The sequence below is a fragment of the Aspergillus tubingensis genome, assembly GCF_013340325.1.
Source record: "Aspergillus tubingensis WU-2223L DNA, scaffold_15, whole genome shotgun sequence".
Taxonomy (NCBI): domain Eukaryota; kingdom Fungi; phylum Ascomycota; class Eurotiomycetes; order Eurotiales; family Aspergillaceae; genus Aspergillus; species Aspergillus tubingensis.
The window spans coordinates 1,647,035-1,673,420 of record NW_023336289.1 but is presented as its reverse complement, the minus strand read 5'-3'; the positions used below and the strand labels follow the sequence as shown (position 1 = coordinate 1,673,420).

Genomic DNA, 26,386 nt, shown 5'->3' with positions numbered 1-26,386 from the left:
GTTAAATAAGGCCGTTATCACAATGAGAGAACGTTTTGTACTGGATTACTAGCAAGAATGACCACTCCTATGAACGAAAGAAGCTTCTGTCGCGAAAGCGAAAGCGCAGCAGATGAACCCATTGCCATTGTGGGCATGGGCATGAGATTACCCGGGAATGTTCACACCGCAGATGAATTCTGGGACATGCTCGTCTCGGGCAAAAGTGGCCATGGCCCAGTCCCTAAAAGTCGGTATAACGCGAATTCCTTCTTTCATCCATCTACCTCCCCGATGACCGGATATTTCTTGGAAGAGGACCCTGCGTACTTTGATGCCGGATTTTTCTCCGTTGGTGCCAAAGAGGCCAGGCTCATGGATCCCCAGCAACGGTTGCTCCTCGAAGTAGTGTGGGAGTGCCTCGAAGACTCCGGCGAAACCAGTTGGCGCGGAAAGGATATAGGCTGCTATGTCGGAGTGTTTGGGGAGGATTGGCTGGAGTTGTCCCTCAAGGGACTAGACCCTTGTCCAGATCGCCATCATGCCCTCGCTACCGGAGGCTTTGCCTTGTCAAACCGAGTCTCATATGAATTTGACTTCCGTGGGCCGAGGTATAATTAACATCAGCGGAAATTGGCTGTCTTGGAAAATGCTGACTGGGCCATAGCATGACTATACAAACCGGATGCTCGGCTTCGCTTGTTGGTTTGCACGAGGCTTGTCAGGGGCTTCGCACCGGGCAATGCTCCTCTGCCGTCGTTGCTGGAACCAACCTCATATTAACCCCGACGATGACAAGCGTCATGAACCAAAATGGTGTTCTATCGCCTTCGGGTCAATGCCAAACATTTGATGCCAATGCGGACGGGTATGGCCGTGGAGAGGCTATCAATGCAGTCTATATCAAGCGCCTCAGCGACGCCCTGAAAGATGGCGACTCTGTCCGTGCGGTAATACGGTCCACAGCCGTGAATTTTGACGGGAGGACGGCAGTCATGACTAACCCCAGCGGAATAGCGCAAGAGACGCTGATACGAAATGCATACAAACAGGCTCAGATACATAACATCTGCGACACGGCCTTTTTTGAATGCCATGGGACAGGTACCTCAGCTGGAGATTCGGTTGAGACATCAGTTGTCGCCAAGATCTTCGAGGGCCATGGTGTACTTATGGGTAGTGTAAGTGACTTCAAATATTTCTATAACCTAGCCTGATGATAAAACAGGTCAAGCCAAACTGCGGTCATTCCGAGGGGGCTTCAGGTCTCACTAGCATCATTAAAGCAACCCTTGCCCTGCAACACCGCACCATCCCACCAAACATCAATTTTCATAAGCCCAATCCCACTGTCCACAAGGAAGACTCCCGGATTGAGGTTCCTGTGAAAGCCCAACCATGGCCGAATGACCGCCAGGAACGAGTGAGTATCAATTCATTTGGTATAGCCGGGGCCAACGCGCATGCTATTCTGGATTCTGCGGCTGCATTTGGAGTACAAAAGATGGCCCACCCGGAATCAGACCGTCCGCACCTCGTCGTGGTTTCTGCGCACAACAAACAGTCCTTACAACGTCGCATAAAAGACATAGCAGGCTACATAAACACTAACCCCACGAGCCTTCACGATTTGGCATATACATTAGCATCACGACGGGAGCATCACAGTCATCGGGCATTCGCGGTAGTCTACCCGGACACGCCAGTGGATCAGTCTCAATTTCAGTCGTCACCCAAGACGCTCCCCTCTCCTGCATTAACGTTCGTGTTCACAGGACAAGGGGCGCAATGGGCGGGAATGGGGAGACAGCTTCTGGAAACTGAGCCTTTATTCTGTAATGCGATCAAGAAGATGGATGAGGTGCTTCAGAACTTGACAGAGCCCCCAGAATGGTTCTTACTTGGTCAGTAGCCTGCAGGTTGCATGCAGCGAGAGACACTAACTTGAATATAGAGGAGCTTTCACGAGTGGGCACTGAGTCGCGTGTCAATGAAGTTGAACTAGCCCAGCCACTTTGCACTGCCCTCCAGCTCGGATTGCTCCAGATCCTAGCATACTGGGGTATTCAACCAAGCACTGTAGTTGGACATTCTAGTGGTGAGATCGCTGCAGCCTGCGCATCAGGTGCGATAACAATTGAATCAGCTATTGTTATCGCATTCTACCGTGGAAGGCTGGCCAAATTACAGGAGGGCTCCGGTGCAATGGCATCTATTGGATTGAGCCATGAGGAAGTTCTACCGTTCCTCGTCGACGGGGTGGTCGTCGCTTGTGAGAACAGCCCTCGTAACGTGACGATTTCAGGACCCAAGGAACAGATACCCCAGGTAATCAGCAATATTACCACGGCTCTTCCGGGAATTTTCTGTCGGAAGCTGCGTGTGCAGGTTGCCTACCATTCTCGTAAGTCTTGACGCTCGGCAACATGCCTCAATCCCGGTGCTAAGCCACTGAAATATATGTTGACATAATCCTGCAGCGCAGATGGAGACTATCGGAACGTCATATGAGAATGCTCTCGTACCTCATATGAATCCGGGACCACATATGCGGCCGATGGTTTCTAGTGTCACCGGCGATATCATTACTGACCCTTCTCAACTCGGACCAAGCTACTGGCGTCGGAACCTTGAATCTCCTGTCCGCTTTTCAAAGGCAGTAGAGATGCTTCTCAAAAGGCAGACGGAGGGTAGCCAGATATTCATAGAAGTCGGACCACATTCCGCTTTATCTGCGCCTCTTCGGCAGATATTTCAAGTTGCTCCTCGGTCACCTCCCGTGTACATACCCACCCTTACGCGCAACGATGACCACCAAAAATCCCTACTGCTCGCAACTGCTGGATATGTGTTCAACACAGGGTCGTTTGTCGGCTTTCCCACAATTGTGCAAGGTGGTAGACTTCTTGGCGACATCCCGCGCTTTCCATGGACGCATACTGACATGTACTGGAGCGAGGGTAGACCAAGTCGCGACTGGCGGCTACGCTCACTCCCTCACCATGAGCTTCTAGGCTCAATGATAATGGAAGCGACAATTCAGGAGCCATCATGGAGAAACGTCTTGCGGCTAGACGATGTGCCATGGCTGTCGGACCATGTCCTGCACGGCGAAGTCGTCTTCCCAGCTGCCGGGTATATCACCATGGCCGGCGAGGCCATTAGGCAGTTGAATGTCCTCAATAACCAATCAGAATCTAGTCTCGAACGCTACACAATACAGAACATTCGGTTTGAGTCTCCTCTAATGCTAACCATTGATGCTGCAGTTGAGGTTATTTCAAGCCTCAAGCCAATTGAGCTGGCAGACGGCGTCCTGTCCGGGTGGTACAACTTTTCTGTATGTGCATTCGACGGGGCTAAATGGACAGTGCACTGCAAGGGTTGTGTACGTGCAGGAAGTGACTACTCTATTTCTGTTGAGCGTAAAGAAGTCAGCCCTTTACCCCGAGGAGTGGAACCATTACGGTGGTACCGCACGGTCCAGCGATGCGGATTACAATACGGCCCCCAGTTCCAGCGTCTGCAAGACATCACCGCAGACCCAATTGACAATGCCGCAGCTGCCACTGTACACCAGCCTGATATGCAGAAAGGCACCCACTACGCTCTCCATCCTGCTGTTATCGACCAAGCCCTTCAGCTGATCGGTATAGCCGCATCGAGAGGAAGGTTACATACCATTTCAGGGGCCTTTATCCCCGCCAAGATTGAGCGCCTCGTTATTGATAACGGGCCATGGTCGCGGGTTTCCTTCGAAGCTCGGACATTTGAAGACAAAGAAAAAGGGCAGCAGGCAAAGATCATCGGTACCACTGAAGGCCAGACAATCTTTAGGCTCGAGGGTGGAGTCCTGGCTGGCCTAGCAGGGTCTAGCAGGACAGGGACGGATGAGACCGACTTAATTTCTAGGATACATTGGAAGCCAGATATCGACTTACTGCCACCTGAGAAGATCCTGCCTCCGCGCCCCAATCTTGGACATGCCACCCACCGTAGGATTCTTGGGCTCCTTTCTTTAATACACATTCGAGCCACAGCTGAGCGAATTGGGCATATCGATTCGTCTACCCAACATTTGATGAAATGGAAATCTTGGATCCTATCGGAGGCCGCTAAGATTAGCGTCGGCGTGCATCCAAATCTGCAGCCACTCTCAAGGTGGCTCGAGGAAGTGCAACCGGAGACGGAGGATGTCCTTCTCCATGCAATGAAAGAGATTCCGGTGCCTTCGTCGGCCATACTCAGTGATGGGCTATCTACTACCCATGAAGGCTCAAGTCAGTGGAACTATATGCCTCCAGCTGATTTCTTAGAGAGAATATACAGCCGCCTTGAGAGCATACCGGCCGACGTCCCCGGTCTAACCATCATTGAATGTATGAGGGCAGTCTACGAGAATGCCGTCGATTTCATGTCTGGGAAATGTTCCCCGCTAGAGGTACTCGTTTCCAGCAATAGGTTGGAAAGGTTCTACGAAGACACACTGTCCCGAGAGACTGATCTGACGAAAGTCTTTTCCCTTCTTGGACATGCGAATCCATTGATGAGAGTCCTGGAGATTGGCGCCGGAACAGGCTCTATGAGCGAAATGGCGCTCTCTTCGCTGAGGTCTCCGACTGGCGCACAGCTTTTCTCTCGCTATGTCTTCACAGATATTTCCGCTGGATTCTTCGCCACTGCCCAAGAGAAGTTCAAGGGGCAGGCCAATATGGAATACCGAACATTGGATATCACACGTGATCCAACGGAACAGGGGTTTGAGGCGCACAGCTTCGACCTGATCATCGCTTCCAACGTAAGTGAACTATGTACACTATCGGGCCCAGGTTAACCTTTCGTTAGGTTATGCACGTCGCTCCAAATCTGCATGAGGCTTTGCTACATACCAACAAGCTGCTTGCCAAGAATGGGCGTTTCTTGCTACAAGAGTTTTATTCGGGTAAGAATCTTTGCTCTCATAGTCAATATAGTTCTGAATAAAAATTCTAGATACTCCTGTCACGGACTACGTGGTGGTAAGTCTTCCTTCTATGAACCGCATGTGCGCCGCACTGCGCTAATACTTCGACTCGTTTTTACAGGGTGCGCTTCCTGGCTGGTGGTTGGGTGAAGACGATGGACGCCCTGACAAACCTTACATCTCGGGAGAGGAATGGGACAAGAAGCTTCACGCAGCTGGATTTACTGGAGGCGAGACAATCGAGCGCGATCTTGAGGGTTCGGTTCAGCCGTTATTCACCATTATCTCTAGGCTTGCTCAGGAGCCGATACCTGACAGAGATATAACTATCCTGGCTTCTAACCCGGAGGAGGCAGGATGGCCTGGAGATGTGGCAGCGTGTTTCCGCAGAAGTGGCTATGAAGTCCACTGGTCAACCTTGGATGGCTCGCCCTGTAACAGTCGCACCATCGTTTCACTACTGGAGGTTGACAGTCCATATTTCACTCAGTCTTCTCAGGAACAATTTCTTGTTCTACAACGCTTCCTGATGCAGAGTAAGGGATGCAGAATATTATGGGTAACGCAGCCAAGTACACTTAGCTGCACGGATCCGCGCTTCAGTATTATTCATGGTCTTGCTCGGGTATTGAGACGCGAACTATCTTTGGATTTATCTGTCTTGGAAATGGATTCCGCTGGGAATCCTGCACCTATCACCCTAGTCGAACTGCATGAGAAGATCCAGCAGGCCCGTGAAATACCAGATGGAGATCTGGAGTACGAGTTCGCGTTGGAGGGTGGCGTTGTTCATACCGCTCGGTCTTACCGGACGTCGCTCTCGCAACAGCTCACGAAGCAGTCCCCACTGAATACAACACGGAAATTGGGAATCAAGCAGGTTGGATTGACCAGTACTCTTCAGTGGGTACCCAGTACAACTGCAACGGATCTGAGTCTCGGCGAAGTTGAGGTGGATGTCAGCTACGTCGGGCTGAACTTCAAGGTAAGTTGCTTGTCATTACATCCTTCTTGTTCGTGTTCCTGACCATGGAATAGGACACTTTGGTTGCCATGGGACTTATAGGGAACCCGAACGATATGGGTCTAGAGGCAACCGGAGTGGTGCGTCGAGTTGCTCCAGATGTAACCGACCTGGCCCCTGGGGACCGCGTCGGGGCATTGGGGACCGGCCTATTCTGCAACCGTACGGTTCTACGTCGAAGGGCTCTGTCGAAGTTACCAGATAGCCTTGCTTTGGCAGATGGTGCCGCCATGCTGACAGTCTATTGCACGGTTATTTACTCGCTAATACAGGTTGGGAACCTTCAAAAGGGACAGGTCAGTTCACTTGCCATTCTATAGAGTATAGGGAAGATGTCGGCTAACTGACCATCCAGTCGGTCCTCATTCACTCTGCTGCCGGTGGGGTTGGTATCGCAGCCATAAATATTTGCCAGATGCTCGGTGCTACGGTAAGTCACCCATCGTGCTTTTCATGGCAGCACTTCGTGCGTATGGTTAATGTTTCATGCAGATTTACGCCACAGTTGGAAACGAGGAGAAGGCAGAGTACCTTGTCAACACCCATGGGATTCCCAGAGCGCAGATCTTCCACTCCCGCAATACATCATTCCTGCCGGATATTATGCGAGCCACTAGTGGACGTGGAGTCGACATCGTCCTCAACTCACTGAGTGGTGAGTTACTACATGCATCCTGGGAATGTGTGGCAGCCTATGGAAAAATGATTGAAATCGGACGACGAGACATCCTGTCCCATGGAATGCTCAGTCTGAGCCCGTTTGCCGAAGACCGCTCATTCCATGCGGTGAATCTTGCGAACGTCAGTCGGGACCGTCCTGATATAGCGATAAGGTACATATGGACGCATCATTCCCATCAGTTTGAATCTGGAGAAACTGATATCTTTTAGCACGGTGAGGACATGCTTCGAGCTTTTCCAGAAAGGCCAGATCCAACCAATTCGGCCCGTGCATGTTTTTGATACTGCCCAAGTGAAGGAGGCTTTCCGATACCTACAGACAGGTAAGCATATGGGAAAGGTCGTAATCCAGATGACACCAGATCCAGCCCAACTACCATGCGCGCCCGTAAGTTCCAAGGCTTCTTTTCCATTCGACGCAGCGTACCTCATCGTTGGAGGCCTCGGTGGCATCGGGAAGTCAGTTTCTCGGTGGCTAGTTGAACATGGGGCTCGCGAGATAGTGTATCTCTCCCCATCAGCTGAGAAGGATGAACATCGGAAGTTCATAAAGGAGCTAGAGGTTCAAGGCTGTCGCGTTAGCTGCGTGGCAGGGACTGTAACTGAACCCGCTGATGTTCAACGAGCAATCGGAAAGTGTACGAACCGTCTCACTGGCGTCGTCCAGATGGCATTGAATCTGCAGGTGTGACCACCGCTTCTTATCACCTTCATCAAGACAACGAACTGATATCCATTTGATAGGACCGAACCTTCGAGCACATGACACCGGAGGAATGGGATAGCGGGCTAGCTCCGAAAGTCACCGGCACATGGAATCTACACACTGCAACCCAGGGCATGGACCTATCATTCTTTGTCATGTTCGGTTCGATCGCGGGTTCCGCAGGGTCTCTGGGTCAGGCCAACTATGCTGCCTCGAACACCTTTCTGACCGGGCTTGCCACATACCGGAGACAGCGTGGTTTGGCGGCGTCGGTCCTGAATCTGGGCCCGGTTGAAGATGTAGGCATCATCAGTGAGCGGGCGGACTTTGCCCAAATGACCAGCGTGGCCTCGGCTCAGCCCATAACAGAACGGGCCGTCCTTGACTCGTTCCAAGTCAGCATCGAAGACTCCCGCCCAAACCAGCAGTGCTCGGGGATACTGGACGTTGGCATTTCCGACAAAACGGGTAAGAGCGAGAGCGCTTCGCTCATTCGGTTATGGGGGCGCGATGCCCGGTTTGCTATGCACAGCAACTTAGGGCAGGCGTCGATGGATGAGGGAACGAACGGACCTGAACATCGGCTGCGCGAATTCCTTAACAATGTCCACCAAGATCCTTCGTTGCTGAACAAGTCTGATGCGATTACCGAGTTCAAACGGAACATGGCTCACCTTATTGCGGGCACGATCTCAAATGGGCGAGAACTGACTGATGAAGAGGCTGCCGGTTTTGCAATCGACTCGCTGGTGGCAATTGAGATGAGGAGCTGGGTGCGGCGAACTATTCATCTTGATGTCCCGTTGTCTGAAATTACAAAGGCTGGCAATTTGGGGTCATTGGCTGATCATATCGTTAAACTCTTGAGGGTGCAGTACAAGTTGGGTCAAGGTGAAGAGTAAAGGTTACGTCAGTCATTAGTCATCATCGACCTGTGCTCACTAACACTTGTATTCGCTAAATGCTTCTTTAAAATGAATGAACTCGCGCAGGTTTTCTCTACTATATCTAGCCAAATTCAAAAGGCGGCTGTTACTTCCGTTGAACTTTACATCTAACCTAAAGGGGTTAGCGGCGTCATGATCCTCCGCGCTAAGCGATATAAGGTAATTTAAAGCACGTGGCCTAAAATAAACACACTTTAAATTATTTGCAAGGTGGCCCCTACGTAGGATCCTGCTAGACAGGGACAGGTAGAAGGTCAGCAGGTAGGGGTCGCTGGCGAGCGAACGAGCAAGCACCCGAATCGCTCAAAAATGGCATCTCATTTGAGATGTTGTTTTCCTATTGAGGTAGTGGACCCTCGCTTAAGTGGGGCTATTCCTAATCGGGGTCGCTAACTTGCTTAGGCTAGCGGTAGAGGCCCACGGGAGGGAGGTCGAGTCTCAATAACAGTTACCACAATAGTAGCGATAGGTATGACTGTTGGCCTTGGCTTTCGCAAGCGCCTTTATGTTCTCGATGATCTCGCGTCTTGGAGCCAACATCTTTAGCACACTGCGCCCACAGCCCGGTGAAGGTTATGCTAACCATTTTGATAGGTGCATGTGTACTGTTACGGATGCTTACCATGGTCCCTTTGGTGGTAGACGAGGGAAGCAAGGGGTGTATGATCAAGATGACAAACACCCCTATCTTATGACACCGGAACCAATCGCCTTGTCGGAAAACTTAATTGTGGCTAGGTTAGTTCCTAGGTATTGCTATCTTGCTGTCGTACTGGACAAGATCCGCTGCTCGACGAGAGCGTGGCTGTCACTCTTCTAGACGTTAGAGGTGGCTGTCCGGACACAAGGGTTGTAGTCAGAGACGTCCAAAGTCCGATTCCTGCTAGTAGGAAACTAGTTCCGGGATTGCCCTGGTAGTTCGGTGCGGCGAGGCTGCAGGCATAGGGGTAAGCTGAAAGCTTAGACGTACGTATAACAGGTAATGGCTTGCGCCGTCAAGATGTCTAATCCTGCCCACATCGAGATAGACATGCTGAGGTTGTTTGCGCCATCTCTCAGCGCCCACCAGAGATCATGGTGCGCGCCAGTAGTGTCGTTGATAAGATCTACATCGTGAGCGAGCACGTTGGAGTGGTCCAGCCCATCCCGGTGTGTAGAAGAACATGCCCTCCGCACTATCTGTACAGGCAGAAAGTTTGCTATATCCATGGGACAAGCGGAGAATATTACTTCAGCGGTATCCTACTCCACGTGTAGGATATAGTGCAGAATTGTACTGATTCTGTTCATAACGCAGCTCAATAATTCGAAGTAGCTCTTTCCAGTTGCGAACCCTTCCTTTCGGACAGACGAGACGCAACACTTCAGAAAGTAGCGGCTTGCATACTAATAGTGCAAAATTGATCAAACCCACGTTTGGGAGGTTAGAAGATGATAAAGAAGTCTAACATCAGTTGGCAGAAAACACTCCCTAACCTAATCACCTAAACACAAAGCCGTTGCCTAGATCTCCCCACGCAAGGGATCTGGCACCCACACCGTACGGTCTATCATCCCTGCCCTGTTCTCAAACGCCCAGTCCCGGATCGCCTCGAAGTCGCGACAGGTGTGCATCACACGGCCGTCTGCTTCCCATGTCTGGTCTTTTTCCGCCCACAGCCAATGGATAGTTGATAAATCAGAGGAGCACATCAGATTCTGGCGTATTGAATCGGAACAATGATCCAGATGTGTCCAAAAGTCCTCTACCTCCTGAGGATCGCTCATATTAACGCCCATGTCGTGACCCCAGGCCTTCTTGTGGAGATGATGCTGTGAAAATGGAACATTAGTTTCACTGGCTACTCGACGTGTTGCAGGGACCCGGGGCGGGGTGGGGGGAGGGTCGTATCTACCAGACAGTGAAGCTGATGAAAAACGTCTATCTCGACCATGTACATTCCTGGCTCGGAGGCCAGTGGCATGGTGTAGTTGACTAGCTGGGCTGCTTCAGATTGGGGAATCTTGATAATACCGTCTATACCCATTCAACGGCGATATGACAGAACATGGATCAGTAAGATGATAGATTAACGCGCCATGGGTACATAGAGAGCTTACAGTTGTACAGGTCCTCCCAGGCTTCATCATAAGCCTCACTGGGAGGACCCATATATTGGGTCTTCTTTGCGAAGCCGCTTTCGAATTTCACGTTTTTGTACTTAATGAGCTTGTTTGCTGGTGCTGTTTGGTAAAGATGGCCGAATTAGTAAAATGATAACCGTGCAATTGGGAGATAAAGCTTTTGAGAAGGATAACAACTAACAAAAAAGGGGATTCGGAATAATGATATCTTTGGAGTGTCGGATGGCATACAATAGCCCGAGGAGGTTGATGAAAATGCTAATACCCAGATAAACATAGAGCAGGTGCCTTGACAAACGGGGTCGACCTGGGTGACGATGACTTTCCGTCTCAGTCTGGGCTAACAAGGCCCCGGACTCATCATCTTCAGGTATTTCTCGGTACTTGGCGTCACTCATTGCTAATGTCTACTGAACATTCGATATGACGGAAATCCAAAATAGTGCGGTGTGGTAGGGAGTTGATGTAGTATGGAGATAAGCTTCCTTGGGGCGATTTTAAGAAATCGGGGTCTGCGGCTTAACTGTTGATGAACCGAAACGTCTTATGATTCTGCTCCAAGGAGAAAAGGTTATGGTGGCGCCGCGGATGATTACCAATTGGCATGCATTATACCATGCAAGGCTCCATTGTAATGTGTGATATGCTGTTGCAACTCAGCTGCGCCTCGTGTAGTGTCATTGACCCCTCACAACATTTGGCACAGCTGAGATGTACTCGTCAGGTAGAACCGAACACAGACCGCCATTACTTGCATTACAAATTGCAGGAGTGCCCACAGCAGATGGCGAACGAAGGAGGATCAATGCGCAAGGCATTCACATACTAGAAAAACAAATGACTGGGGGGTAAGGCAAGGCGGCATACTCCGAATCCAGGGGTGCGGAGAGGCTTGGCTTCATGCAAGGACAAAGTAGGCAAATTACTTTGTAGATCTCAGCCCACAAGCTACACTCCTAGAGATCCACGAGCAGTACTTCTATGATAAAGAATATAGAAATAATAAGCAACTGACTGCTTTGTTACTCTACAGATTAGCGTTCTTCTGGTCAATTTGTCTCAAAGCTGCTTGTGTGCATGTCCCATTGACTTTAGTACGCAACAATCATCATTTTGATGAATCACATGAATCGCATTGCCTTTTATTGTCTCTCGTACGGAATAAGGCGTCACCTGAGATACACCCGCATGTATAAAATGTTTTCTTCTCGTCCATCAACAGTTGCATCCTGCGTACATGCAGTTGATATCCCCCTGCTTGACATCCTTGCTATCCATCCATACCCACTGACTCGCGGGTGCTGATCTCCCAGATATGAGTGACGGCTCCACAAAAGGTATACACGCAGAATGCTGAATGGGAAACCTCGAGGGATAACCAAACTATGAGTCAATAACTTTGAACTGGGTGCCATTCTCAAGTATAAAGTCTCGCTCGAATCACCTAGCCATCCAGCCGAAGAGACCACAATCAATCCCATTGATACAGGCAATCCCAAGTCTAGTTCTTCTCTGTGGAGCATATTTAGTGTCTTTGTCTTTTTGCCTTCACTTCACCAGAATCCGTCTGCGTTCACCGATCATTCAGAATGAAGTATTTTCTTACAACGCTCATGCTGGTCTCCGCGACCCTGGCTTTGCCAGCCCCCGTAAGAATACACTCTCCAATCTCGACGCTTCCGGCAGTCCCAAGACGCCCTCCTGCCCAAGAAGTAATTATCAGGACCTGGATGGGTATATGGGCTGACTTGAATTTTTATAGTGCAAGCGTGACGGTCAGGTTGCCCACGACGCCACTGTTGAAGACGACAATGTGGCTATAGGTTGTTATGGTGGTTGGGGGCCTGACAAGCGTGACAACCAGGCTGCCCATGATGCCACTGTGGAGAATGTCAATGATGACGCAGGCCCTATTGAAGGCTGGATAGCTTACAAGCGCGACGACCAGTCTGCTCATGTCGCCACGGTGGAACAGGACGATACGTTTGGAGGTGCTCATGATGGCTGGATATCGTACAAGCGTGACGACCAGTCTGCCCATGTCGCCACGGTGGAGGATGACAATGAACTTGACCCTTACAGAGTTGCTTGGGTTCCTAGCAAGCGCAACGACGAAACCACCCAGGATGCCACTGTGGAAAACGTCAATATGGAAGCCCCTGCAAACCAATGGTGGCATGGCAAGCGCGACGAGGCTGCCAAAGATGCCACGGTGGAGTTCGAGAACAGCCCACTGCCTAACGGTTGGTGGCAGAATGCCAAGCGTGATGACCAGACCACCGAGGATGCCACTGTAAATAATGTCAACCTTTGCGAGGCTGGTGTCTGGCTCCCTAACAACAAGCGCTGTTAGCAGAAAGTAGCCGGCTAGTAAGGTGATTTTCCCATCACCTGGTTGGCTTCTAATTTGACAACCACCCCGTTCATTCCTCGACATCGCAACAGAATAGCAAGGGTGCTCCTGCGCGAGGGGCAGCATGGGATTGACAATCAATTGAGTTACTCGGCGATCATATCAGACGCTGGATTGTCTTTTAGTATTGGCTTTGTTGCTATTTTATAGTTACATCTTTACCTGTGATGGAAATTGGCTATGCGACTATGCGGACAATTTCTGTCCTCGGCGCGCAGAGTATACGAAAGTCTTTTTCTTAGTTATCGTTCGTTTTAACTATGCCCTTAAGATTGTGCAGTTTCATGTTTCCTTCAATGGAAAGATTTAGTCCATATCAAAGCTTAAACGACTCTCTACGTACTATGTTTTTTGGACACGTTCGATATTATAAACTTTTGGAGGATTGTACTCCGTATTCCCATATAGCATTCTTTTTCCTGTCGCAGTCAGAGTTCTGCTAGAAACGGCGGTAATATATAGCGCAATTTTACGTTATCATTCACAATTGTCCCCGGACCATATATAGGGTCGCTTGAGAATTAGTGTTGTGACAATGGATTACTATATATCTTAAATCATGGTTCCAATCAATCCAATGCCTATCCCGACCGGCTAAATGGTACTTTTGGATTGACTGACCACTATGATCACGCTGACTTTGACCCCCATCGCAACGCATGGACTCTTACCAGTAACCGGTAGCCAAGGAGACGCCAGTGCGCAAAGGCGAAAACCTAACTGAAAGGGACATAAATACCCACTGAACATTTGAGGACAGCATTTTTCATATTATAACTGGCGTTTGTAATGTTTCACATGATGAATTGCAACGCACCTGCCTATCGCAATGGCATGTCCCTATGGGGCTTTCCACCCCGTCCGCTACAGCCCATGCCTCCTGCGTCGAGTCCTGAATCAAACTGGTCCTGCGAGCTCCTCACCTCCCCTCGCCAGTGTCATATCTCGTCTCAAACCTGGCCATCTCCTGCTCTGGTTCCTCCCTCCGTTGAACCTTCTGCAGAGACCGCGCACTGTGTATCATGAGGTAAGCCGAATGGACATCATTGAACAGCACAAGCGGGTTTAGGTAGATAGCCCAGGCACGTACTCCCCAAGCTCCACCTTGATAGCGTTTGGGCGGGTCGTTCAGGAAGGCCTCCTCGTCCTGGTCTGACTCAAGAGGCTGGTATGCCTGGGGTCGCAGACTGCTCACTGAGGTTGAGATCTCGTAAGGCTTTGTGCGGTAAGCATAAAGGACTAGGAAGGATAGCGGCACCATCTGGACACAAATGAGCATTGTTGGAAGCCCCATCAGTGTGTCGATGTAGGTCATTGAGGGGGGGTAAGTGAGGACTTTTGTGCTAGTGAGGATGAGGAACATAATCTGGTTGGTGTTAGATATATCCGCTCATTTCTGGATACATTTTCGGGGTGCCAGATGAATACCTTCTCGAGCAAGATTAGACCAACGATCAGTTTAAATGCCATTAGCTTTAGCAGTGGCTTGTGCTCTGTCATGTATCCCTTCATGTTCACATAGAATTGGATTATAGCGTTGAGGGCTATGGATGTTGACACAGATGTGACCACTTCGAGCTATTGATTTTATTAGTGACTATTGTACAATGCAGTCAGACATGTAAAGATGGTACATACCCAAATGTGAGCGAAATGGGGAGCGTTGCTTTCAAGGCAGTAGACATGCATTGACTGGGTCACTACTTGGACAATAGCGGTAATCCAAGTGATTATAGGATATTGAAGCACGGAGTACCAAGTCAACTAGACGCAGAGACGCGGTCAGTTACTGTTCACGGCTCTGTTATTTCTGCTGCCGAACGACTCACACTCAAAAAGGCAAGACCATTCCTCTTCTTCTTCGGCTGCCACTGTCTCTTTGTCTCGAGCGAAGAGAAGAATTTCACTTTGCTCGTATCATCGGGAGCCATGTAATCGCAGAGTAGCATGAGGAAGGCGTATAACGCTACGCCCTGTAGAACCTCGGTGAATCCTTGTAGGTAGATGTAGGAGTTCGGGAAGCAGATTGAGATGTAAGATAGGACTTGGTACGACGGGATGAGGTTGCAGATTCGCATTATTCTATTTCGATCTTGTCAGCATCCTCGATATTTACCCACGATTTCGAGTGTCTTTACTTAAGTTGCTCGTTAGGATTGCTCATATGCATCGCATGTCGACCCATAAGGCCCAAAATGAGAAATAACACAATCGCTGTGCAAGCGCCGGATACAATCATGTTGAATTGATAGAAAGTGAGATTCCCTACGAAGGGACCAACGTCGACTGTCTCGAGGTCAGCTAGTTCGTCGCATCTGCAGAACGAGGATGTTAAGACTACTTACGTTGTTCAAGATGGTCTGGTATAGGACATCCATAGCTGCCGGCACTTCGTCTTAAGATAGTCATATTGAATACAAAATTGAAAGAAATATAATTGGCAATGTTGCGGGAATTGATACTTCAGCTGCTCATTGAAGAGGTTTAACACCTACACAGACAGCTCATTATATATTTACTATGACCCTTCAAAGCCTCGTGAAAACCTTAGACCAACAGGGACGGAGGCTAATCTCAGGCGCACCATGTCACTAATTGTTTCAATTTCCGGCCAAAGAAAAACTGCAGATCTGCCATGGAACAACTCCGCCACGCGCAAATAAGCCGCTGGTCGGGATGTGCAGCCTTATTGCACTCAAGTCAAGTCTGCACGCCAAGACCATGGTGGAGCCGATCGGCGGCTGCCAGCATGTTTAATTTGCGCGAAGTTGCGCGGTTAGCCTCAGGGTCATGAGAACACGGGAATAGTTGCGCGACGAAAATTCGCGCAGAGTATTTGGCCCGGATCTACTGTGAGCACGATTGATCATAAAGACAAGAATATATTCACTGATGGTGAAAGTTCAAAAGTGGGCGACATTCGAAATCCGTCCAACTTGCGCGAAATTTGAGTAGGCAAGATCCATATTCAACTGATGCGATAAACATACCGGTGGAGTACTGATGTCAGTCGATCACTCGACAAGAAGTTATATACTTGTAGTATCATTAATGACTGTTAAACAAAAGATAATGCATCAGGGGGTGTATAGAATGCAGTTTACTGTCTGGTCATACAACCATTTTAAACTTTCGTAACTCATAGTATCATAGTTGGAGAGAAAATGGCTTGCTCTCTAATTTCTTCCACCAGGCTATCATTGCATGCTGTGCTAGTACGTACAGTTCCCTTTGCCCCGACGCATTAGGTGTACTTCATTTGTGAAATGGTGGCACGTTGCTTTCGAACTCGGCAGTCGTACCCGGTAGACTTATGGCAGTGTTAGGAAGATCCGTCATTGGGTCCGACTGCCAAATGGTGGTAGACAATTGACCCCAATCAAAGTTGTCAAATGGCTGAGGGGCGCTGTCCATCGTATCTGGATACGGCCACATGTTCCATGCTTCAAACGAACTGAACTGCACGTTTGGCATTGCGGAGGACTCGGTCGTATTTACGGGGATATTCATCACTCCCATAGCCCCATCACACTCTCTGACAATACAAGACTGCTGTTTCAGAGTATACATCAAATCTTGCAGACCGTTGAGCATTTTGCTGCTTGCGATATACATACAGCCGCTCCTAAAGGCAACCTCCGGAGAGTTTCCTGATTGGGACACCATGGCAACCAGCGCGTCGGCGCACTGCTTGAAAAGATCGAGTTGTTTGTTAAAGTTGGGATGCAACCTTCCCGAGCCCTTGAACCGGATAAGGTTGTTTTCCACTATATTCTTACACAGATTCACAACCTCGATTACTATTGGCCGGACTGGCGCAATGTAGTCGATGCCACCGTGCTTCATTGCTGCGCACTCCATGAATTTGGCGAGGATCCCTTGCAACTTGTTTGGATATCTTCCTCCAAAATGACGCAAGAAACTGAAAAAGTGTGAGTCGCTTTCAAAGTCTGGTGTTGCCATCATGGAGTTAATGACGGTGTTCCCCATCTGACTTGCTTCACCCGGGTGAATATCAGTGCTCTTGCGTGGCCGATCCTTTTCCATCCTTGCTTTCCAGACGCATATATAGAAAAGGCCGAGGCCAAAGACTTTGGCAATAACGGCATGGAAGCGCAGCTCCAGCAGTGAGGACATCATTATAACCTCATTCTCCTGTTCACATTTGGTTGCCTCTGATAATAGCTGATAGGAAGAGTTAATCTCTGCGAGGCATTTCTTTTCGCCCTCTTCGACAACGATGAACAGCCGACTGGGATTCATCCAGGACTGCTTCGTGTTTGCCATTGCCTCAATCTGCATATATGTGGCTGTAATCCATTTGATGTGGAAGATAATGACTGGTGAACAGGAGTGTGTCTCCAGGAACATTTGATAGGAGTCTATATGAGGTTGCATCCGTTGAAGAACCTGCCGGAAATCTGGCAGGGTCATTGTCAGAAAATCACCCATCAGAAATTCCTCGGCCGTTATCTCAAGGCCCTGTATTGACAGGGCTAGCTCACGCTCCATCACTACACTGTCGATTGCAGTCGTATCCAGAAATGGCGTGGCTCCTGGCTCAGGTAACAATCTTAGGCGCTCCGCGACTCGATATGCTATAGTAAGATACAGCTCGGCTTTAATGGAATGACTTGCAACTCTTTTAGACGTGGCCAAGGCGGTCGGCTTGAACGCCGATAAGAAGCGACAGACAGCAACGGAGTCTATGTGTGTGGGAGGACTGAAGATGAAGTCCTGGCCGTATGACGAAACGGCCTGCAGTAGAGTGTCTCTGAGGGATCCGTTCTGACGACGAACATTTTTTGAACATTCACAGGCAGCCAAGCAAAGCACTGCGAAAAGCAGCTTGGTGGCAACATTATTGGTATTGAGATCGGTGGAGAACAAACGCTCTCTCAAGTGTAGCAAACTTGGTGTGCCAATAACGAAGAGACGGTGCCACGCTAATCTAGCAACGATTTAGCCAGCTGATGAGATTAGGTCAGTTCTGCGCCTGATCTTACAGGTTGTCAAGCGTGGCAGCAAGATCGTGGCTCACTGTATCTGTCAGAGAAAGGCTCCAACTGGACACCAGCTGAATGGTAGAGCCGAAAGAAGCATCCTTAGCCAACACCCCCGCGATAAAGGTGCTGGTGTTGGCCATGGCATGGTAAAGACGGTCGGCATCGGATGTAGACTCCGTGGCATCCGGCAATTCCTGCAGCATGGAATGGTCGTCTAGTATCGCGCCCGAGAAAAGATACTGCTGAATGGAGTCGGAGAGCTTGGCCGCTTTCTCATCTTGTTGGGGGCTTGGACGCGGTGAACTGGAAGTGTCTGGCTGGGGCGATTTGCTGGCCACGTTTCCGCGATTTGCGCTTTTCGCTGCTGGCCGGCCTAGAGGATTGCTCTCGACAATGCATTCGAGATCGAGATTGCGGCATCTCTCGCAACATGTTGCCGGAGGTTGTGGAGTACCCAGTGGGCCTAATGAGGCCACCGGGCAAGCCAGCACACATTTGATTTTACGAGCTCGGCACCCTCGGCAGATTAAACGTGCATATTTGCCTCTAGGGCCTCGTTGAGCTCTTTGTCCTTGCATTTATGGGTATCGCAGTTGGTCTGACGATATAGAGCAATGCGACCGTGGAGGGGTTGAAGATGGCCGGTGTCCATGGCCCCCATGAGGCTGAGGGATCGGCATCGGCTGGAGATGTTGTCGCTGCGACGAATCATATCACCCCCTCGGCGCAATGTGGGCCTCGACTCCTTCTAAGTCAGGATGTTTACATTGTTCACTGCAGTCAGAATTGGATTGTTCATCGATTATGGTTCTTGAGGTCTTGTAAGACATGTCCAAAGTGGAAGGTGACTGTATGTTGGATCGTCTCTGGACGTCGCTGCCGGTTACTTTCTGAGCGCAAGGTCTGGATACCTGTGCAATAACTTCCGTTCCGTGCTCAGTGGCTATGAGCGCAATATATTGCGCTGCTTACGGCGTCGCCTGCTGAGCATTGAGGCGCGACGAGTATAAGATCTTGCCCTTACCTTGATGTCTGCAATGAATTTTGAAGGTTCGATAATAATACAGCAAGACAAGTTGTCTTTAAAATGCTTCTAAGCAGTATCCTACTCCTGGCTGGGGCACAGTCTGTATTTGCCAAATGCAAATGTGTATGTTATCACCTGATCTCCTTACCTCTTAGATGACGCGGGGATAGCTTACTTCTCGAGGATACAGGCCCCTACGGATGAGTGCTGGCCCTCTATAGACACATGGAGCGCCCTAAACAGCTCCGTTGGCGGAAAGCTGGCGCGCAACGAGCCGATTGCTAAACCGTGCTACCAAGGCCCAGGCTACAGTTCCGAGCTCTGTCAACGTATCAGCTCCAACTGGACAAGCAATGAGTACCTGGCAGAGTTTCCCATTGGATATAGCTATCCACTCGTGGAAAGCTGCCCCCCTGTCAATGCCACTCTGGCTGGATATCCCCAGTGCGACCTGGGAAACTATCCCGTGTACAGTGTCAAGGCGACAACGGCAGCTGATGTTGCTGCTGGGATTAAGTTTGCAAGGGACCACAATGTGAGGTTGGTCATCAAGAACACAGGTCATGATATTTCACAGCGGTGAGAACACATCGTCACGTTCCCGTGATTGTATACGCACTAACAACATCAGATCGCAAGGATATGGTAGCCTTTCCATTTGGATCAAGTCTATACAAGATGGACTTCATTATCACGACAGATACGCTCCCGGGAATGGATCCTGTCCATCGAACTGGACTGGAAGTGCCATCACCGTAGGCGGTGGACATGTGTGGCAGGACGTATACGATTTTGCTGCCCAGCATGGTGTCATCGCTGTTGGTGGAGCAGATCCGGTAAGTCTATCCCTGGAGGCCGAAGTATGATGCGCATCCGTGTTAATGAGTCAGACTGTTGGTGTCCTTGGAGGCTTCATGCAAGGTGGTGGCCATGGGCCCGTTAGCCACTTCTTTGGACTTGGGGCAGACCAGGTTCTGGAATACAAAGTTGTGCTAGCATCGGGAAGGCTTGTCACTGCCAACGCCTGTCAGTATGCAGACCTCTTCACTGCCCTCCGTGGAGGTGGTGGAGGCACCTATGGTGTGGTCTTATCGGCCACGATCAAAGCCCACCCAACGCGTCCTGTACTGGGCCATAGCCTAGACATCGTTGCACTGAACGGAAATGACGATGCAGTACTCAACGCGACCGGCAGAATAATGTCCAAGTTGCCCGCTCTCTCCGATGCAGGGTACTCTGGCACTGCTATTCTCTCGGCTATAGCTGGACCGTTGGTCTATACACATCCTTTCCTGAATCTCCTTGAGAACAATTCCACCGAGGCTCTAGACAGAGCAAAAGATGTCATGAACCATCTCGTTCTAGATGACCTGCTCCCGCACAACGGAACCTCGTATCTAATTACATCCACCTTCACCACCTATCCGACCTTCCATGCATACTACTCCAGCACGCACCATACAACACCGGGCTCGAACAGGCCGATCATGGCATCACGACTGTTTGACAAGCAAACACTGGAGTCACCAAAAAATAACCTAACTAGCCTTCTTGAGACCGTCACTGCTCAGACAGTCCCAAATAGCACCCTTTGGGCAACCCTGTTTAACATCGTCGCCGGCGGAAAGGTTCTCGACCCCGTCCCTCATACATCCATGAACCCCGCGTGGCGGAGGTCCCACCTCCTATTCCAGCAAATCGATGTCTGGCCCAACAATACCGGTACCGAGGAGATTCAACAGTACCGAAACGATCTCACCCAAATCAAATTGAAAGCAATGAAGGACATGGCTCCGGGTATGGGAACCTATTTAAACGAGGCCGATCCGTACGACCCAGACTGGAGGCAGGACTGGTTTGGAGATAACTACAACTTGCTTGCGTCTGTCAAGAAGAAGTATGACCCGGAAAATGTGTTTTGGTGTTGGCGATGTGTCGGGAACGAGGGCTGGGAGGAGGTGGTGGGCGGCGCGTGGTTCGGCCCATTGTGCGAGACGGGGAATTAAAATACGTGATAAATGTGCAACACACTGCTTGGGACAGTTCCAACTCTCAACAATAGTCGTGTATGGAAAACCGGAAGTATCAAGCTGTACTAGTCCCGCAGATCTTCAGAATTTATCATGGAAGAAACTGATTTCTGACTATGGGTGGATGGCGCCAGTGTATCAATCCTTCAAATATAGTATGCAGAATGTACTTGCTTCCCACATAACAGTGCATAAGGGTCGTCTTGGAGGCTACTTGTGGAGCATGTAGTTCCACATGTTCAGGTGTTCCGAGGAATTATTATGGAAAACCGAAAGATGTATCATTCTGATAATAACTAGACTGGAGTCTCTCATCACTCGTTGCAGCGTGCGGCATCCCGAAGGAAATCATAACTTGAAGATGGCACTATCCCTTCGAAGACAAACCTTCCCCGTATATCTTCTCATACATGGCTAGTGCGCGAATTGGAAAAATGTATATGTAGTTTTGATATTGAATATTGCTGTGTCTCATCAGTATGGATGTCGAACCTTTTCGAGGAGCACTTAATATCATACCATGTAAGCACTCCACTGCCGACGGGATATTCTTGTTCCCATTTACCGTTGGGCTTTTGTCGACTGATGATCAGTTCAATCCCCCGTTTGATAGGCTCCTGGTCAGGATAACCAGCGTACATCAACGCGAGGCAAGACCACGCTGTCTGAACCGTGTGCGATCTAGGTGCCCGTACATATTGACCAAGCAAGCGAGACTGGTCCAACACATTTGTCAGCATACAACAACACGGGGAGATCCATGCCACCTACCTCTATTGTCTCACCCCACCCACCGTCTGGCTCCCTCATATCGAGTAGAAATTGGCAACCTGATCTGACCACCGAGGAGTTCTCATATGTCCGCCCCCCACAGTGCAAGGCTTCCATCGCGAAGAAAGCACCATAAGTGAATGTGACTCCCCAAGAGGCCATCCAGCCCCCATCATCCCGCTGGCTTGTCTCTATATACTTGACGCCGCGCTCAATGGCTGTGTCGATCTCTCTCCGGCGGTATTTCCCGTTTCGGTTCCTGAAGAGTGCTAGGGCCACGATACATGAGGAAGTGCACTCCGGATAGTCGTGCTCTGTCATTACCTGACCAAAGACTTCGGTCCCATTCAGGTACTCCAACCACTCGCCTGCGGCAATAGGCTCAAAGCTGCTATAGCCGCCACTGGCATTCTGGATCAGAAGGAGATTGTCGACTGCCAAACGGAGGTTCTGCTCACTCATTCGTCGGATGCCCATCTCCCTTTCCACCAGCAGGATGGCTTTCAATGACTCAGCGGTGCAATCAGAACAAGGGGTGCCATGGTAACGGGTAGTAAAGGACCAAGCACCGAGCCGACTTGGGCGATGGCAAGAAGGAGATTCATCCCATTCATCCACAAGTTGCTGCTGTCGTAGCCATTCATGCGCTTGTAAGACATTGTCTTGGAAGTCGCGGTGATTTGCAAGGCCAGCATACACGAGAGTCTGTAGCACCAATGACGTGTTCCACGCATGACCCCCATGTACACTCATGGATTGCATCCCCTGCGGACTCATAGCCAAATACTCCAGACTCGTCTCATGCATTCGCTTCAATGTAGGGGATTTGGGCCCCTCAGCGCAGTAGAAGGCAATCATATTCAGCCAAGCGTCGACACTAAGAAGCCCAGTCGAACAGCTAGCCCTGTCTGTATCTTGTATGATTTGCCACGTGCGTCTTTCGGCTTCTTCCTTCAGTTTACTGGGACAAAGCCACGGGGACCACACGTTCGTAAGGGCCCAATTTAGAGTCTGCAGGATCCAGCTTTTTGGTTGGTGGCGCTTAGATAGGCCCTTGACTATATCAGATACCCCAAATCTGACAGACGGTTGAGGAGGAAATAGCTCTAGCCGGATTTCATCCAAGAGATCATTGGTGGGCACCGTAAACCTTCGGGACGAGAGGTAGCACATGGGCAGGTAGACCTGGCGTGTGGCTACGAACCATTGCCATGGACTTACTGGTACCCACTCGGGCAAGAGCCTAACAACATGTCAGTATCATCACACCATCGCACTAGCACGTAACGAGGGGACCAAGAGCTCACCACATCTCTACTGGGTAGGGGTCAGTCTTTGCCCAGTTGTATAGCCCCAGCAGAGCAAGCCAGAATTTGGCCCAGCCTGGAAGATGGTCTACTCCTCCATGTTTAAGGTAGAATGACCGGGCTTTGAGGAGATGCTCGTCGTGGGCCGGAACTCCCACAAGCCTCAATGCAATGTATGCTAGAGTCGTCCCCATCGGCGAAGGCTCCTCTTCTAGGTACGTTGGCCAGCCACCGTTCTCGGGGTTCTGATAGTTGAACATGAAGCGGATCAATTCGACGATATAGGCTTCATCAATCTGGGCACCGGTGATATACCATGCGATTATCATCATCGGGGTTACAAAGAATATGCAACTCATATCGGTAGCCCAACAACCGAGATCACGGACTTGTGTGTTGGTATGAAAGCGGGCACCCCTTTGAATAGCCTCAGTGGTCGTTTTGGCGGGACGTGGATCGGGACTGGCCTAGTTTTTAAATATCTGATTAGTATCGTCAAAGGCTTGCAGAACACGAGCCATCTTGAACTGTACCGTTGGTATCTCCAGAAAGAACTTCGTTGTGGCATCTTGAGGCCTAGCTTTTCGCTCCATCTCGTCATTCACATAGACCCATCTTAAACGCCCCAGATCTTCAGTCGCCACCAGGTACCATCCCTCTATGTCACTTTGCTTAGTATATAATGGATGTATCCCATCACTTTGATTTCGACACAGGGGATTCTTCGTCTTCAAAGTGTACTTGCTTGCCATGGCTCAGGATGGTGACAAGTTTGCCGAATCGTACTCCAAGGACCCGGAACGTCTACTTCTTATAGTGTGGTACGCACCACCCTCCCCCCACCCTCCCACCTTTATTCCCTAGTTGAGTGACATTGAGTTTAAGCCGTTCTTGACATACTTTTTCTTACATTCGTCAAGTATTTCCCAAGATCCGACTGTCAATGGCAACGAGATCGGAGGAAGTCTAGGCAATTCACTTCTTTTGGCCCATTCTCGAGGCGGTAAGAGCTCCATTGCAGTTGCTCCCTGCAATATAAAGCATCCTCATTGCGTCAACATGCATAGCCGAGAGACTTTCAGATGGAGGCTGGAGCGGTGTGGTTGTAGAAACAAGCGGCGTTATGCTGAAGAACGCCAAATGTGACCATGTACGGACTTGTCGAGTGACAACCTGAGTCATTACGCATTGTCTTGTCTTTCCTTCTTGCTTTCGGTTATTGGTTGTCAAATTGCCTGACAAATGTTTCAAGCGGAGTTTTAGCCCGTCTATCACAATGATTGCACGCCGCGATCGACCTGTCATACCACTCAACACACCGACCGTCACCGATACTATATACTTTATCAATAGATGCACATCTCACGTAGACTTTCCAATAGCAGGACGCATATGGCCACCTCTGAGCTTGGAGGGCAGCGGAGAATCGGATCATGGTTTTATCAACATTGTAGTTTCCATATTTGATGTCTTGGGCATATTTATAAAGAGGAGGAGCCGTGGATCGCTGGAGAAGACTTCAGTTTACCCACAATCAATCACAGCCATGATTGAAACGGTATTCCACATTCTCGGGCGTTGCTCGTATTTCGTTATCTTCTTATTCGTTGCTCAGTGTATTAGACTGCTTTGGAAGCGCCCATTTCCCTCCAATGCCCCAAAGTTTGTCGCGGGTTACCCGCTTGTGGGTGCCCTGCAATTCGTCAACGATCGAGAAGGATTCTGTCACCGCAGTAAGATGGCTTCACCCACTGGCAACTATAGCTTTTATCTTGGCCGGGATCGAGTGGTGGGCCTGTCTGGCCCACAGGGCCGCAGGACGTTTTTCGAGAGCCGTGATCTCGATCTAGACGCAGGGTTCGGTTATCACTCTTATCGTTTTTTCTGACCGCACATCACGGGGAAGCTCACTAACTCCACGAACAAATTTCAGGTCTGCTTTATTCCTCCCTTGGGCTAGTCTAGCATTACAAGCCGATATTTTTGCCAGCGATGCGCATCCATCAAATCTTCGGTCCGTAGTGCGCACAACCCTGTTGCGCACCCAGACCCTGGAATCTATTCCTGCAACCATAGAAGCATACACAACCGCAACCTTGGATCACATCGCGATGAAAGGTCTGTTCGATCCTTTCCGGGAGCTTACATGGTCCTTCACTCAGTCTGCCATGGCCGCAATGGGAATCGGTGAACTGGCGAGCTCCTCCGAGTTGTCGAGGAGGGTAAGTGACATGTTGGGCGCATTGGAAGGAACTTTTACGGCGATTGATATCGTGGTTCCATGGCCGTTGAACCCATGGATTGTCAGTACGTTGGTTGTCCTCGCACGCCTTTCTACTTTCATGTCGAAGGTAATCTGCAATAGAAAGCAGCAGCAGCAACCACATAAAGATCATCCCGGGAAGCATGGCATGCTACACGATTTGATCGACAGGGGATGGAGTACAGGAGCGATTTTGCAGGTAAGGAGATATTTTGATACATATTGCATCATTAACAGTTGCCAATGTATATTAGGTTGTGCTGGGCGCTGCATTCGGAGCCCAAGGGAACACTCCGACGGTAACGTCATGGACACTCATAGGGCTTTCTACCGACGGACACTGGATGGCTCAAGTGCGGAAGGAGGTTAGCCAGGTGATCTTCAGATACCAGGATAATGGTGAATCTGCGGACCAAGTCCTGCGATCCCTGAGTATGCATACCTGGGAGCATGAGTTTCCTCTTCTCCATGCATGTCTCCTAGAGAGCATTCGACTAGCAGTTCTTCCAGTAGTGTTTCGTAAGAATATCAGCACAACTGATGTTAAGATCGGAGACACGGGCGAGGTAATACCGCCAGGGGCCTATGCTGTACGTTTAAATGGCTCCCTGTGCTATACTACAACCCCCTAACGATGTAACAGACATATGACTTTCGAGATGGGGCCCGAAACCCAGAAATCTACCCCGGTCCGCAACGCTGGGATCCAGGGCGCTTCCTGCCGGACCGTGCAGAGCGTTTGAAAGAGGCCATTGCATTTACTGGCTTCGGTGCAGGGCGTCGCAAATGTCGTAAGTAAACACACCTATTAATAATGAGTAAAGATCTAATACAAGTCTGGGTCGTTTGAATGCAAAGCCGGTCGAAGGGTAAGTCGAACCTGTAGAGGCCACAGAGACGGAAATTAACAGCTGCTAGTTCGCACATATCTATGCTGCTATGACAGTGGCAAGGTTGGTCACGATGTTCGACATTACCCTGTGTGATAAGCACGGCAGTCCTATCCACCAGGCTCCTGCACCGCGCATGGATACTTCCCCTTTCTCAGCCCATCCGGAGTCGCCTGTGCGGCTTCGATGTACCCGCCGTTCCTGAGAAGGTTTCCTCTAGTTGACCAGACGAAGGCAACACTAAAAGGGGCATCA

The 26,386-nt window shown here is 49.9% G+C and overlaps 8 protein-coding genes across 8 annotated transcripts; 4 read left to right on the top strand and 4 right to left on the bottom strand.

The window, feature by feature from the left end:
• Nucleotides 1-57: 57 nt before the first annotated feature.
• AtWU_11385 (polyketide synthase) lies at nt 58-8,255 on the top strand (the record flags this gene model as incomplete). Its single annotated transcript, XM_035506485.1, has 13 exons — nt 58-590; nt 647-1,160; nt 1,208-1,883; nt 1,934-2,383; nt 2,460-4,777; nt 4,825-4,921; nt 4,972-4,997; nt 5,064-5,927; nt 5,981-6,262; nt 6,322-6,396; nt 6,459-6,799; nt 6,858-7,332; nt 7,392-8,255. 13 exons carry the CDS (start codon nt 58-60, stop codon nt 8,253-8,255), a joined length of 7,515 nt encoding a protein of 2,504 aa, XP_035362378.1.
• Nucleotides 8,256-9,803: 1,548 nt separating this feature from the next.
• AtWU_11384 (oxidase ustYa family protein) lies at nt 9,804-10,822 on the bottom strand (the record flags this gene model as incomplete). The annotated part of the gene is made up of 4 exons (XM_035506484.1): nt 9,804-10,191; nt 10,239-10,317; nt 10,401-10,523; nt 10,606-10,822. 4 exons carry the CDS (start codon nt 10,820-10,822, stop codon nt 9,804-9,806), a joined length of 807 nt encoding a protein of 268 aa, XP_035362377.1.
• A 1,191-nt stretch (nt 10,823-12,013) lies between these two features.
• Nucleotides 12,014-12,777, top strand: AtWU_11383 (uncharacterized protein; the record flags this gene model as incomplete). Its single annotated transcript, XM_035506483.1, has 2 exons — nt 12,014-12,073; nt 12,187-12,777. The coding sequence occupies 2 exons, from the start codon at nt 12,014-12,016 to the stop codon at nt 12,775-12,777; spliced, it is 651 nt and encodes a 216-aa protein (XP_035362376.1).
• Nucleotides 12,778-13,756: 979 nt separating this feature from the next.
• AtWU_11382 (OSTA/TMEM184 family protein) lies at nt 13,757-15,246 on the bottom strand (the record flags this gene model as incomplete). Its single annotated transcript, XM_035506482.1, has 6 exons — nt 13,757-14,203; nt 14,266-14,415; nt 14,476-14,601; nt 14,667-14,919; nt 14,976-15,123; nt 15,183-15,246. The coding sequence occupies 6 exons, from the start codon at nt 15,244-15,246 to the stop codon at nt 13,757-13,759; spliced, it is 1,188 nt and encodes a 395-aa protein (XP_035362375.1).
• An 846-nt stretch (nt 15,247-16,092) lies between these two features.
• On the bottom strand, nt 16,093-18,421 carry AtWU_11381 (serine hydrolase (FSH1) family protein; the record flags this gene model as incomplete). Its single annotated transcript, XM_035506481.1, has 2 exons — nt 16,093-17,788; nt 17,844-18,421. 2 exons carry the CDS (start codon nt 18,419-18,421, stop codon nt 16,093-16,095), a joined length of 2,274 nt encoding a protein of 757 aa, XP_035362374.1.
• Nucleotides 18,422-18,930: 509 nt separating this feature from the next.
• AtWU_11380 (isoamyl alcohol oxidase) lies at nt 18,931-20,876 on the top strand (the record flags this gene model as incomplete). The annotated part of the gene is made up of 4 exons (XM_035506480.1): nt 18,931-18,993; nt 19,061-19,449; nt 19,502-19,706; nt 19,761-20,876. 4 exons carry the CDS (start codon nt 18,931-18,933, stop codon nt 20,874-20,876), a joined length of 1,773 nt encoding a protein of 590 aa, XP_035362373.1.
• Nucleotides 20,877-21,267: 391 nt separating this feature from the next.
• AtWU_11379 (lanosterol synthase) lies at nt 21,268-23,730 on the bottom strand (the record flags this gene model as incomplete). Its single annotated transcript, XM_035506479.1, has 5 exons — nt 21,268-21,364; nt 21,420-21,616; nt 21,672-22,914; nt 22,979-23,445; nt 23,512-23,730. 5 exons carry the CDS (start codon nt 23,728-23,730, stop codon nt 21,268-21,270), a joined length of 2,223 nt encoding a protein of 740 aa, XP_035362372.1.
• A 794-nt stretch (nt 23,731-24,524) lies between these two features.
• Nucleotides 24,525-26,040, top strand: AtWU_11378 (cytochrome P450; the record flags this gene model as incomplete). The annotated part of the gene is made up of 4 exons (XM_035506478.1): nt 24,525-24,835; nt 24,912-25,440; nt 25,496-25,831; nt 25,885-26,040. 4 exons carry the CDS (start codon nt 24,525-24,527, stop codon nt 26,038-26,040), a joined length of 1,332 nt encoding a protein of 443 aa, XP_035362371.1.
• Nucleotides 26,041-26,386: the final 346 nt, after the last annotated feature.